At 58.2% G+C, this 14,147-nt stretch overlaps 1 protein-coding gene across 8 annotated transcripts; it reads left to right on the top strand.

Moving 5' to 3' along the window:
- Positions 1-596: 596 nt before the first annotated feature.
- On the top strand, positions 597-14,093 carry TCFL5 (transcription factor like 5). Of its 8 annotated transcripts, XM_045070786.1 has the most exons (7): positions 598-1,409; positions 2,328-2,514; positions 2,774-2,936; positions 4,469-4,715; positions 6,492-6,633; positions 7,348-7,600; positions 7,683-8,335. In XM_045070786.1, the coding sequence occupies exons 1-6, from the start codon at positions 658-660 to the stop codon at positions 7,597-7,599; spliced, it is 1,743 nt and encodes a 580-aa protein (XP_044926721.1). In that variant the 5' UTR covers positions 598-657; the 3' UTR covers position 7,600; positions 7,683-8,335. The 8 variants fall into 8 exon arrangements, 7 of the variants coding, with proteins under 7 accessions (XP_044926722.1, XP_044926721.1, XP_044926720.1 ...); XM_045070787.1 differs by lacking the exon at positions 7,683-8,335 and having other exon boundaries at positions 597-1,409; positions 4,472-4,715; positions 7,348-7,652; XR_006603937.1 differs by lacking the exons at positions 7,348-7,600; positions 7,683-8,335 and adding an exon at positions 5,636-5,990 and having other exon boundaries at positions 6,492-6,619.
- The last annotated feature ends 54 nt before the right edge of the window (positions 14,094-14,147 follow it).

The following is a 14,147-nucleotide window of genomic DNA, read 5'->3' as shown; positions in this document are numbered from 1 at the left end:
GCCCGGGGGCTCCTCCGTCGGGGCGGCTCCGCCCGCCCGGACCGCCGCCCTCCGCGGAGCGTCGGGGCTGCGACACGGGGGAGGCGAGTGAAAACCGCGGCGGGCCCGACCTCGGCCCTGCTCCGAGAACCGACGCGGCGGACGAGCGCCGCACGCGCGGGCACACGGTCGCGGTCCGGCCCGGGCGCGGGTCACCAGCGCACGCGGCAGGCGGCTGCCCTGGGAACCGCTACAGCGCACGCGCCCGCCGGCCCCGCCCCTCACCTGCGCGCGCAGCCTGCCGCCCCGGAGGGAGCCCCCACCCCCAGCTGCCCACACGCACGCACACGCACACGCACACGCACACCTTCCGCAGCCACACGCAGAGACACACACGCGCGCGCACACACCCACCTGCGCGCGCAGCTCCGGGGCCGACCGCCGTCGGAGGCGAGGAGGGGCGGGGCGCGGCGGGCCGGCGGCCGGGCGGTTGGCGGGGGGGCGGGGCCGGGGCGGGGCCGCGGGGCAGGGGGTGGGGTTTCCGTTGCGGGGCGGGGCGGCGCAGGCGCGCTGCGGGCCCAGCGGTTTCCCGCCCCCCAACGTCGCCCGGCGAGGCCGCGCCGGCCCGGTGCCCGCCGGCCCCCCGCCGCGCGCGCGCGCCCCGCCGTTGGCTCCGGCATGTCGGGCCCCGGGCCGCGGGAGCCGCCGCAGGCGGGCGGGCCGGCGGGCCCCGAGGGCGCGGACGCGGCGCCGGGCGAGGCGGGGCTGAGCTTCACGACCACCGACCTGAGCCTGGTGGAGATGACGGAGGTGGAGTACACGCAGCTGCAGCACATCCTCTACTCGCACATGGAGGCGGCGGCGGCCGACGGCGAGCTCGACGCGCGCCTCAGCTCGGCCTTCCTGGCGGCCGCGGCGCCGGGCGCGGCGGCGGCGGCGGGCGGCTTCGCGGCGGCGGCGGCGGGGGGCGCGGCGGCGGCGGCCGCGGCGGCGGCCGCGGCGGCGGCGGCGGCGGCGGGGGGCGCGGCGCCCGTGTACCCGGTGCTGTGCCCGCCCGCGCTGGCCGACGGCGGCTTCGCGGGCGCGGCGCCCTGCCTGGGCCACGTCGACTTCCAGGAGCTGCGCATGATGCTGCTGAGCGAGGCGGGCGCCCCCGCCGCCCCCGCCGCCGCCGCCGCCGCCAGCGCCGCCAGCGCCGCGCCCCCCGCCCCCGCCGAGAAGACGCCGGGCGCCGACGGCCCCGGGGCGGGCGCGCCGCGGCCCAAGGCGCCCGACGGCGGCGGCAAGGAGAACGCGGAGGGCGCGCCCGAGGCGCGGGCCAAGTCGGCCGTGCGCGTCCGCCTGGAGGACCGCTTCAACAGCCTCCCCGCCGAGCCGCCGGCCGCCCCGCGCGGCGCCGAGCCCCCCGAGCCCGGCGTGGCGCTCAACAAGTGGGTGTCCCTCCCCGCCGCCCTCCTGGGAGGCCGGGCGGGGCCGGGGCGCGGGCCCGCGGGGTGCACACGGCCAGGCCCCGTGGAGCGGCCGCCCGCCCGGCGGGGCCCGGGTCTCCCCGCGGACGAGGCCGGGGCGGGTCTGGGCGGAGGTGGCGTCTCCGCGCGAGAGCGCCGGCAGGGCAGCCTCCTCCGGCCGGGTCTTCGCGGGGAGCAGACCCGCCTGGGTCCGGGGCCCACCGGAAAGGTCGGCGCTCTGGGCAGGGGCCGGCCGCCGGTGCTGAGCGAGTGCGCAGCGCAGACCCCGCCGCCGCGCGTGCGAGCGTGCGGTGTGCGCCCCGCGTCTGCACCTGCGGACCGGCGCCCCGAGCCGAGCGTGCGGGCGCTTCTGAGGACCAGACCCCCTGCACCAGGTCTTCCACCCAAATGTCAGGAGAGGCCTGTCCCCTCCCCACCGCGACTCAGCTTAGGGGTGACTCCACACACGCGGCAGACTTGGTGGCAGGGAAGTGTCCTGCAGGAAGCCAGCCCCTCCCTCGCGGCTCTCCTTCTGAAGAGGAACTGCGCAGGGGTGGGGGGTGGTCCTCGGCTTTCTGTCCCTCCCCACCCTGGGATTTTCCCCATTTTGTCCCTAGTCGCCAGATTTTGGAGAATGGCCAGAAATAGAGCAAGAGAGATTGGTCTCAGGTGACATCCAACTCCCTGGTCCTTCCAAGAAGAAGCTTGAGCTTGGCCACCCCCAGGCTGCTTGAGCCTGGCTCTGTAGAGGTTTCCACGAGGAGGGGTGCTCATCCTGCCAGATGCGGGCTGTCTAGACCGCCGGCGGCTAGCTGGGAGAGCGTGCTGGGGGTCACGGCCTTTGGCCGCTTGCCTGCCACATGGTCTTCACGCATCTCCGCGTCTCCTTTGTCTTGGCAGTTTGGTCACTCTTATCCGACATCCTTCGGAGTTCATGAATGTCCCTCTTCATCAGCAACAAAACAAATGCACAACGTTGGTAAAAAACAAAACCGCGGCAGCCGCCACCGCTTTGCAGTTTACATGCCCTCTGTTCACGTCGAACGCTTGCCCTGCCTCGGGGGGCTCGAGCCTCTCGCAGACGCAGGTAAGGGAGGGACTCGCCAGGGCTGCTCTTTTGTACGAGGTGGATTTTATTTTCATTAGGCCTGAAGGATTTTTCTTTCATTTGAGCTTAATATCAAGCTTTAAAATCAAGACCGTTCATTGCGCTTTGGGAACATCTTAAAGTCCTGGATGTACGCAGAGTTCCTCAAATTGCGCTACCGTCTTGGCCGTGGCTTCGGTTGGAGGGCATTTGGTTTGCGTGCGCGCTGGTAAACTTGCTGTCGCCTCATTCTTTCCAGGGTTCTGGGAACCCGTGTTCTGTACTCGAAGCTGCCAAGCATCAGGACATTGGATTGCCTCGAGCATTCTCTTTCTGTTACCAGCAGGAAATTGAATCCACTAAACAGACTTTGGGCAGTAGAAACAAAGCCTTGCCTGAGCAGGTTTGGATTAAAGTAGGAGGTAAGCCATAAAGCAGAGGGAGCCCCGTCCTGCTGGCCTCTTGGCCGAGGGTGGGGACGGCGAGACGCCGAGTATAAACATGAAGTCGTCTCTTCTTTTTTAAACATTTTTCCTTATATTTGAGAGGGAGGGACCAAGCGCACGAGCAGGATGAGAGGCAAGGGGAGAGAGAATCTCAGGCAGACCCCTGTTGAGCACAGAACCCATGGTGGGGCTCGATCTCAGGACCTGAGCCAAAATCAGGAGTCGGCCGCCAAACCGACTGAGCCACCCCACGCCCTCACACGTCATATTTATGCTTTGGACGGCGTCGTTGAGTTTGAGGGCTGCTTTTCCTCACTGGTGATCTCCGTAAACGGAAAAATGATAGACTTGCATAAATTCTGTTTCCTTCAAGTTGCTGAAAGCACTTAATAGTTGTGCTTTTGTTTTTTTGTTTCTTATTTTATATTTCGTGAGTGGGACAGGAGTCTGAAACCTGCTAAAAGCTTTAGGAGACAGATGGGCAAAGGTTTCAGTTGGCAGCAAGAGGCCATAAGCTGATTCAGAAAGTTTTAGAAAGAAACGGCTGAAGGCAGCTTGAACTTGGTTCACCTTGAGAGTGAGCTCTCAGCCCCTTTCTCCCTGCAAACAAAAGTATTTTTCAACTTAACTTCCAGAGCTGATGGGGGCAGGGCGGGGGCGGAGTGCTGCCTCCTCCAGGCAGTGGGTCCTTCTCCCTGTTCAGACTTTTTATGCAGAAGTAGGTGCTTCCGTGTGCAGAGTGAAGGGTTGGGGGAGACACAAGCCACATACTAATTCCTTTGCTTCAGGAACAAGACAGTCCCAGCGCCGGGTCTTCCTCGCAGGTCCCGATGTGAACGCTGTATGGAGGGACCCTTTGGCCACAGAGACTTAGGTCTCATTTGGCGTTTCGGGAATGCCTGTCACCGCACACAGGGGTTAGGTGCTGGCTGGCCTCGATGCGGTGGGGCTTGCTGTGTTCCCCTGGGACACATAAGAGCTGTGACGTGATTCCTCCTCCCAGGGGCGGAGTCGCTGGTCAACTGGGCGCACCTTGAGCCCTAGGGCACACAGGTCTTGTCCTCTTCTGAGCATGGGAGGTAGAGCACCTGCTGTCCCGTTAGAGTGACTGTATAAAAGAAAATCCTGGGGAGAAAATTTGTTTTTTCCATTCTAAACATCAGAAAAGTCAAACAACCTCTTGGTTTCCCTGTTCACCGACAGCAGCTAACACCTGTTGATACATGAGGGACTTCGGACAAGAGTCTGTTGCTCACACACTGCTCGGGGTGTTTTAATTTAGTTACAGATTTATGTTCAGTTTTGTGCTTTGGAGCTTGGAGCTTTGCGTGAACGGCTTGTGCCGGTTACCGTAGTGGGTACGGCTCTTCCCGCTCAGTTCTGGGCGTTCTTCGCCCACTCGTGTGTCTGTTCAGGTTTGAAAAATGCCATGAAACACATTCGGCATTAATGGGGACAAGTTAAGTAAAATAAAAAATTAAATGCCACTCTTTCCTTCTTTTGCAAAGAAGAAGCGCTATGTAAGCAAGCCGTAAGTAAGAGGAACCGGAGTCGAGCGCGCCAGCCGGACACAGGTGGAGAACGAAGAGCCCTTGGAGAGATTCAAAACGTGGGCGAAGGCTCGAGCTCCACACAGGGCGCTTGGCCTCCCGCGGAGTCCTCGCAGGCAAACCTCGGGGAGCAGACCCAGAGCGGGCCCCAGGGAGGAAGGTCGCAGCGTAGGGAGAGGCACAACCGCATGGAAAGAGATAGAAGGTAACGCGTGTGCTTGCTTGTCGACACGCAGGCTTACGGCAGCTACTGGCGACGCTAGGCAGGCTACTCCTGAAACAGCAGTTCAGTGCTTTCTAAATGCGTTCCCAGTGGAGAAAAGTTGGCCGAGGAGATGCTGACTTGGTTCAGCTCGGTGGGCCGGGGTCCCCAGGGTCACCCCAGGTTTGATGATTCGCTGGGAAGACTTAGAGCTGTGACCGATCACAGAGAAAGGACACAGCAAATTTAGCCAAGGTGCTTGGGGAGAAGTCCGGGAGCCAGATGCGAGCTCTTGGGTGTCGCCTCCCAGATGCGCTCTGCTCCCTCGGCCCCTGGTCCTGAGGCCGGCGAGCTTCCCAGCGGGGAACGCTCGTGAGAGACTCAGGGCCCCAGGATTTTATTGGCAGAGCGGGTCACGGGGACATTCCCTCCCTGGTGAGCCCCAGAAGGAGAGCCAGCGCTCAGCATGAACCGTATTGTTTGTACCAACATTTTAGGCACAGTGAGGCACCTCACTAGTGGTGCTGGGAACCTTCCCGAGGCTCCAGTTCCCAGCAGCCGTCAGGCGCCGGCCGTGTGAGCGGGCCTCGGGAGACCGCTGCGCTGCACTGCTCACCGGGGCACCCAGCTTTGCCTGTTTCTTTTAAGAATGTTGGGGAGGGAGGGGGTTAAAACTGTTATTTAGGTCGTTTTATCTGCAGATTTTATTTAGAATTTTATTTAGATTTTACGTAGAACCAAAAGGTGGTTAATTTCTCTGTATTGCAGCTGGGTTTTTACTCGATGTTTCCGTAACATAATTAAGGTAGTTAACATAGTCCTTGACGGGGAGTTCACCCCAGTCTCCTGTGCACAGCCCGGGGCGAGGCAGGTATGTAGCTCCGGCTCCGGCGCTGACCTGAGGCAGTTTATTTCTTTTTAAGGGACGTGTTACAGCTAGCTAGCCCGCCCGTGGTCCTTCTTAGACCTGCTCACACACGCACGCGCACACGGACACGCGCACACGCTCCATCAACCTGAAGGACGTCTGTGAGCTCCAAAGGGCAGCTTTCCCACCCTGACATTTCATCAGCGTTTCCTGGGTACCTGCCGTGGGAGGACCCTTCCCCGTGGGTGGGCAGCCTGCCGTCCCCTAGGGCACCACGCTGCCGGTTCGCTCCCTCTCACCTCCGTGCCTCGTCGGGGACGTCGATCTGACCCCTGCACGGACTGGAGATCAGCGTCCGCTGTTGGGTTTGCCTGACGAGATCCCCGCGTCCGCTCCACGTGTGCACGCGGGTAGGTGGGCAGCAAGGGTCGCGTTCTGTGCTGCCCTGTGTCCGCCTCTCTAGGACGTGGCGCGACGCCGAGTGTCCTCTGTGAGTGTTACTGTGGTCTGATTGTAAGGCCCAGTTGTGATTTAAGTTCTCTCTAAAATTACCTCTAAAAAGACTGGGTTTCGGGGTCTTAGCAGGCGGGCGGTCCGTGGTCCTTCTGTGAGCCGGGGCCCCTTGGCGGTCAAAGCCGTGATGTGGCTGCGGATGAGTCCCTTGGCACATGGAGAGCAGAGTCGTGACTCCTGAGTAAGGAACGGTCTACCCAGGGAAAGAGCACACGCAATTTTGCTTCCTGTTTGGGGGGTTTGGCTCTGTCCTTGGTCTAGAGACTTGAACCTGGCCCTTGCTCCTGGCCCACGAGCAGGACCGTCCCAGCGGAGTGCAGCCGAGTGCCAGGGGCCAGGCCAGGAGCAGTGGCCTGGCGCCTGCTTCTCAGCGTGATTACTTTGGATTTTGCCTGTAGGCGCAGGATCCGCATTTGTTGTGACGAGTTGAATCTTTTAGTCCCTTTCTGCAACGCGGAGACGGACAAGGCGACCACCCTGCAGTGGACCACGGCGTTCCTGAAGTACATTCAGGAAAGACACGGAGACTCTCTCAAAAAGGTCAGTAATGAGGGCAGGTGCAGTCTCAGAATGTTATAAACCTACAAGTGATTTTTTTGTCCATTTTTCCCTAAGATACCCCCGACGGTCCTTTGTTTCCTGGAATCCAGTGTTGGATACTGAGTTCGCTTTGACCAAAAGCTCGTTAGTGTTGTAACGTGTCACTTACGGACCGATGGTCCCAGCCTGGGTTGGTTCGCTGACCTGCGGCATCCGAGTGACAGCCCGGGCTGCAGGCAGCGGACCGGATGGGGCTCGCCCGGGTTTCGGGCACCCGTTACCCTATGACAGCTTCGCGGAGGGTTGACGTGAGACGAGTTAGGCAGGAAGAGAGAGGCAGATAGCGTTCAACAGTCTGGAACCCACATGCATTCAGAAGGCGCGGAAGAGATTCTCTTCCATGGGCTGGGTGAGCGGGGACAACATGGGGCCCTGGGGCCCGAGCACCTGGACCCCGAGTGCAGCCAGAGCCACCTTGACCCTGTCTGTCTGGTCCCAGGGGCAATTCCAGCGAGCGAGCGCGGCTCCTGGCGGGGCCGATCGCGTGGTGTGAGCGGGAGGGAGAACGGGGCACTCCCAGCATTGGCTTCACTGCTCTGCCCTGGGGGCACCTCGGCTCCCGGTGCCGGCCTCAGCGTGCTGGCGGTCAGGCTGAGCGCGGCTGAGGCCCTGGGGGGGCAAGCCCCGCGCACCCCAACACTGCTCCCTGTCCAGGCCATCGTGTGGCTGCTGTGGTCGCGGCGTCTGGCAGGGACCAAGCTGAGGTTGGCGCGTCTATGCGAAGCCTTTTCCAAAGAGCCTCCTGCGTGTGGACCGCGCGGGGCAGGGCCCGCGGCTGTGTTTCCGGCCCCACTCTGTCTCCGCAGGACACCGTGGCATCGCCCGTGTGACCGCGTCTCAGAGCGGCATTTGCGTCCCGCTCCCTCCCAGTGGCTCGCTTGCGGTGACCCTGCGGCTCGCGTTTGAGGTGATGTGTTCGAGGGAGGCTGTGAATTTTAATAAAATGATGCTCTTGTGCATTTTTTTAAAGCTTTTTTTCTTGATTCCAGCCAGTTAGCGCAGCGTGGTGGTGTCCGTGGCAGGCGTAGGACAGATGGGCACGTCCGGCCGCCGCCCGGAGGTCGGCAGCACAGGCGTCCCCCTTCCTGCCCGTCGCGGCCCCCGCCGCCGCCCGCGCCCGCTCTGCTGGCCGTCTGTGGGCTCTGGAGTGCGGAGTCTGTTTCTTTGTTTTTCTTAAGGGATGAGGTATTTAATTAGGTTCTTTGTAAGAATTTAGAACGCCGCTTTGTGAGGGCCAAGTCTGTCTGGGAGAAAACACCGAGCGGCCGTAGCCCTGAACGGAGCAGTGGCTTTTCGCCACGGCAGAGTCCGGGGCCTGCGGCTGTCCGCCCGGCCTCACGTCCACCGCCTCCAGCTTCTGTTCTCGGTGTCGACGCTCTCGCCCTCCCGCGTCTGGGTTCTGCAGATTCCCGCGGGAGGCGTCAGCGAGGCTCCAGGGATCGGCCACGTCTGTGTTTCTCCTTCTGGTGCTTTCGCCTGCGGGTTACCTTCCCGTCTCGGGCCGCACCCGCCTTCTCGGCTCTCCTGCCCGCTGTCAGATGGGACAAGAGTCTGTTTCTTGTTTGACTTCTCTCTTTTTTTCCTTGGCTGCTGTGTTTTCTTTCTTAAATTCCACGTGGGAGTGAAACCATACGACTCTGCTCCACAGAGTTCACGCGCACGATCCCCTCCGGTTCCGACCACGTCGATGCAAAAGCCGGTCTTCGTCCCCTGACGGAGGCGCCGTGGCCACATCTTGCCCGTCTGTCCGCGTGTCCGTGCAAGGGCTTCTCGGTCCCTCGCACAGCTCGCCTACGGCGGACCTCGCTGCTCTGGGCGCTCGGTGCGCGTCTCCCTTCGCGCCACGGCGTCCGCATCTTTGGGGGAAATACCCGCAGAGCGATTGCTGGGTCGTAGGCAGCTCTCTTGTCAGCTTTCTGAGGGAGCTCCGTGCTGTTGTCCAGAGTGGCCGCACCAGCCTGCGTCCCCGCCGACGGTGCGGGAGGGTCCCCCTTTCTCCGCATCCTCGCCAGCGTCTGTCGTTCCTGACTGGTCAGTTCCAGCCGTTCTGACTGGCGCGATGATGCTCATGATGCCGGGTGATGTTGAACAGCTTTTCATGTGTCTGTTGCCACCTGGATGTCTTCTTTGGAGAAAAGCTTTTATATTTTTGAAGATGATTTGGGGCGCCTGGGTGGGCTCAGTCGTTAAGCCTCTGCCTTCAGCTCAGGTCATGATTCCAGGGTCCTGGGATCGAGCCCCGCATCAGGCTCCCTGCTCAGCGGGGAGCCTGCTTCTCCCTCTCCAGCTCCCCCTGCTTGTGGTCCCTCTCTCGCTGTGTCTCTCTCTGTGATAAATAAACAAAATCTTTAAAAAAAAACAAAAACAAAAATGGAGGGGCACCTGGGTGGCTCAGTGGGTTAAAGCCTCTGCCTTCAGCTCAGGTCATGATCCCAGGGTCCTGGGATCAAGCCCCGCATCGAGCCCCGCATCCGGCTCTCTGCTTGGCAGGGAGCCTGCTTCCTCCTCTCCCTCTGCCTGCTTCTCTGCCTACTTGTGATCTTTGTCTGTCAAATAAATAAAAAACCAAAAATGGAAATGATTTAACGTTTGGCCTGGTGTACCTGTTAGCGGTGAGTTATTAATATGATTCATCCGTAAGTGATGACGGCACTCAGCTCACAGCAGACCTGTTAACTGTCTTTGTATGTATTCCGAGACCAGATATGTTAAAACTCATGTCTTATATCTCATGTATAAACATGGCTTGGGTGGGCCCGGCAGGAGCAAAACCTCCCTGCGGAGACCTGGGATCAGCGCTGCGGCCAGGCACTGCCAGGCCACGGCCCTGGTCCCAGGTCTCACTGCCGGGCGCTCCCCGTGGGCTGGTCCTACCCTTTCCGAGTTGGGGCATCTGTGCCCTGGTCTCTCGGCGGCTGTGGGTGTCCCGGCTTCTGGCCTTGTTCTGCTCTGTTCGCTTTTGTGGGAGGGCACACGGTAGTGTTTTTTCCCGTTGTAATTTGCTTGTATGTTGCTCTGAAAGCTTACCTTCTTTATTTTTTTGTAGTTTTAATCTTCCTGACATCTTGAGTTTAAAAGCTTTTGGTCTGTTTTTCACATTTATTACATTTTCATAAGCGAAGATGGTCTGTATAAAGAAACAGTTTCTTGAAAGTTTGCTGAGACTTTCGTTGTGACCTCTTCTGTGGTCAGTTTTTAAAAGTTCTGTATTTATTTGGAAAAAACATGTATTGTCCATTTGGTGAGCTCTGCGTTTGTTGGGTTGGGACCATTAATAGCGACTCAGACCCTTGCTCTCGGGACACCTGGGGGGCTCAGTTGGTGGAGCCGCTGCCTTCAGCTCAGGTCATGGTCTCAGGGTCCTGGGATCGAGTCCTGCATCGGGCTCTCTGCTCAACGGGGAGCCTGCTTCTCCCTCTCCAGCTCCCCCTGCTTGTGTTCCCTCTCCCGCTGTGTCTCTCTGTCATAAATAAGTAAAGTCTTAAAAAAAAAAAAAAAAAAGGAAAGAAAGAAATTTGCTTTTTTTAAGTTTGGTTTTACTTATTTCATCTCCACACCCAACTTGGGGCTCAAACTCCGACCCCGAGGTCAAGAGTCACACGTTCTTCCTGCTGAGCCAGCCAGGTGCCCCCCAAAGTCACTCTTTCTATCAGGCGTTCTCATTTACAAACCTGACGTGCCGATCAGCTTTGTGTAGACGTCACCTCAGGGTGTTGTGACTCGTAAAACTCCCTTGAAACTCCGTCATTTCCCTGAGACAGCGGCTGCCGGCTCGCCTCTGGCCCCGGTAAGGAGGTGCGGGGCCCCGGGGAACCCAGCCCGCACCGGGGCTCCCCACTGCTGGCAGAAGTGTGCACAGCCGGGTGGACGCCGGCGCTCACCTTGTCGTGTGCACGACGTTCCCGTAGTCTCGAGTACTTTCTTTGTCAGAAGTGACGGTTTCCTTCTTTGTGACTTTTACATTACTTTTTTATTATTCTCAGAGGTAAATTCTACCTTCTCATATATGGGCAAATATTTTACATTTTGGGCTTTTGAGTGTCAGGATATACATAGGAAATTGTCAAAATGTGGCTCATCTTAGACCCTCAAGCCCTTTAAAGTTCAGGAAGAAAATAGATCTGAGCAGGTATAGCCCGAGTGCAGGTGGCAGGAAGCGCACTGCGGCCACCGCTGGTGGGCCTGGTGTTATCAGTGCAGCGCGGTACTCCTGTGTCCCTTGGTGGATGTGAATCCAGGAGGAACCCGCTACAGCCCAGCGACAAAGACAACATGATTCAAAACCAGCAAAGGATTTGAGTACCTTCTTCCAAAGAAGATAAACAAATGGCCCACAGGTCCGTGAGCAGATGCTCAACATCCCCGATCGTCCGGGAAATGCAGATCAAACCACGGGGCTCTGCCGCATGCGCCCAGTGGGTGTGGCCGGCACGCACAGACGGACAGACAGACAGGTGGAATCGCAGGCCTCAGAGCAGAACCCTGTGCAGCTGCTGTGGAAAATGGGGTGACAATTCTCAGAAAGTCAGAATTGCCAGATGGGCTGTTGCATTTGTGGGTGGGGATCCGGGTGGACACTTGTTTGGGAATGTTCACAGCAGCCTGGACGTGGAGGCCCCCAAATGTCCCATCAGCAGAGGAGTGGATAAGCACAGCGTGTGCACCGACAGCAGAATGTGGTTCGGCCACGGCCCGGGTGCCCCCGAGGCTGCCGCTCACGGAAGGACAGCTCCTGTGCCAACCTCTGTGTGGTCCCAATTCGTACGCAGAAAGTGGGACATGGGGTGGGTGCTGGGGGAGGGCGACAGTCCGTGTCTCATGGGGACAGAGTGTCTGTGGGGGGGGATGATGAAAAGTCAGAAACCGTGCTGATCACATGGCACTGTGCAGGTAGTGCCACTGGGTAAAACCGTTTAAAGTGGCTGAAATGGAAAACTTCATGCTCTATATTTTTTTACCATAATAGAAAATCTATAAACGTAAATTTAGTTTTTAAGAATGTTATGCTTTAGGGGTGCCTGGGTGGCTCAGTGGGTTAAAGCCTCTGCCTTCGGCTCAGGTCATGATCTCAGGGTCTCAGGTTCGAGCCCCGCATCCGGCTCTCTGCTCCACGGAGAGCCTGCCTCTCTCTCTCTCTGCCTGCTTGTGATCTCTGTCAAATAAATAAAAAAGATCTTAAAAGAAAAAAAAAGAATGTTATGCTTTAAAAAAAAAAATTACGGAAACGTATCCATGCACAGACATGGGGAGAGCAGAGCACAGAGCTCCAGTGTTCCTCGGACACAAGGGCGTGTTGTTAGTGCCCCCGTCTTGTGGCCCTCGGTGGGTGGTTTAAAACCTTCCGCAGATCTCTCGGTTTCATTCTCAAGGGCATCTCTGCATGTAGACACGTGGTTAAACAGCCACACCGCATCCAGACGCCCCGAAGGGCTTGCAGCCGTCTCTGTGCTGCCCACTCCCCTGAGTCAGGATCCAGAAGCTGTCCAGCCGAACGTTGGTTGGTGGTGCTCAACATCGCTGAGTACACGATGGCTTCCTCCTCTCCGCCCTGTCCTTTTTTAAAAGATTTATTTATTTATTTGACAGAGAGAGATCACAAGTGGGCAGAGAGGCAGGCAGAGAGAGAGGAGGAAGCAGGCTCCCCGCTGAGCAGGGAGCCCGATGCGGGACTCGATCCCAGGACCCTGAGATCATGACCTGAGCCGAAGGCAGCGGCTTAACCCACTGAGCCCCCCCAGGCGCCCTCCCCCCGCATCCTCTTTTGACTGAAGAGATGGAACCCCCGTGCCGTGGCCTTTCCCACCTTGTACATTTCACGTACCCCGATCTTTGTTTCCCAGAGGCTGAGGAGATCAGGCCATGTGCTTGCTCTCATCTTTTGTGAGCTTGGGGCTGCCCGGTGCGCTCAGGAAACGGCCAGTCTGACCCTGCTGTGAAGCCCGGGACTTGTCTAAGTGCCTAGAGGCAGGGAGCAGGAGCAAGGGCCGCGGTGGACAGGGCTCCGCGGGAGCCCCAGCTTCCAGAGCCGACCCCTGATGCCAGCCCGCCGCTGGCATCACTCCCGCCGTGTGCCCGGGGTAGTGATGGGCCCGGTGTGTCTAGCGGTGACGGAAGTTCTGCAGGGAGACGGCAGTGATGCTGCGGGAAGCCGGCCCGGCAAACGCGCGCACACACGTGAGAATGGTTAAGCAGCGTGCAGAGTTTACTGTGGTAGAAAACACAAGTGTAGGTGTTTGTTTTTAAGTAAAGAAGCCTTTTTAATATGGATGGGTATTACAGGAATTATTGGAAAATTAATCGTAGGTGTAAATGTGACTCTGAGAAAAACGTTTGAATCCCTGTTTACACCCCGCACACCCCCTTACAAGAGGTGACGTGAGTTTGTGGATGACACGTTTCCATCTTTTGAAGTAGTTTAGGTCATAATTTCAACCTTTGGTGTATTTTTAATTTTTTGTAATCTTATTTATTCATCTTAAGTAATCTCTACACCCAGCGTGGGGCTTGAACTCACGACCCAGGATCCAAGAGCTGCCCACCGCCACTCGCCGAGCTGGACAGGCGTCCCCAGCCTTGTCTGTTTTGAGATAGTTTGAGTCCGTAAATTCACAGCATTAATGGTTCTTTCTCAATTTCAGGAATTCGAGAGTGTGTTTTGTGGTAAGACTGGCCGAAGGCTCAAGTTGACCAGACCGGACTCCTTGGCGGCCCGTCCTGCGCAGGAGAGCCTACAGAGCAGCCCGGCCATGGACGTCAAGTGACAGGAAGGGACCGCCAGTTCCGGCAGCGGCGGCGGCTGCCCGGGGCCCCCAGCGTCCGCGCGGCCCTGGAGCCCCGGCGATCTGGCTCTGGGGGACGTGAGTCCAGCTGAGGGGCCTCCGCGGGGACGTCACAGCACGTTTTGTAGAGATGTTTGTCTAGAACGAAATCCTTAGCCTTTCGTGTCCTCTTACACCATTTGGGGATGAAGACATGTTGACAATTAGCAAGAAACTTTTCAATTATCCGCCTGATTCCATCATGTTTTCTTAACATGATAACTTCAAAAATTAACATCCCATGTAATTTCCTTAGTCTTCCAAGGTGCACCACTTTTTACTTATTTTATTTACATTTTAAATATGCCCACTTAGCGATTGGAACAAGTTGAATTGTTCGTGACTAGAAGTAGTTTGGAGATCTTACTCCCTTGTTTCTCCCCGTGCTGACTTCCGGTGACACGGGACCGTGTTCTGTGGCGCGGTCCGTGTCCAGCCTTGTCGCTGGACATTTTCCAGAGACTCCCTTTGAAGCCACTTTTGCCCGTAAAGGAGATATTGTCACCGTGGGTTCCTTCAATGCCCTCATTTTCATATTCAGAGTCATTACTTGGTGTGTAATAAACTAGTGTTTGGAACTGAGGTTTTCACACGAGTGGCTTTATTTATCACAACACATAATAGTGGGTTTGCTCG

The sequence above is a fragment of the Mustela putorius genome, unplaced genomic scaffold (assembly GCF_011764305.1).
Source record: "Mustela putorius furo isolate JIRA1106 unplaced genomic scaffold, ASM1176430v1.1 tig00003972_pilon_pilon_pilon, whole genome shotgun sequence".
Taxonomy (NCBI): Eukaryota; Metazoa; Chordata; class Mammalia; order Carnivora; family Mustelidae; genus Mustela; species Mustela putorius.
The sequence above is the reverse complement of the archived record's forward strand: the minus strand, read 5'-3'. Positions and strand labels throughout refer to the sequence as shown.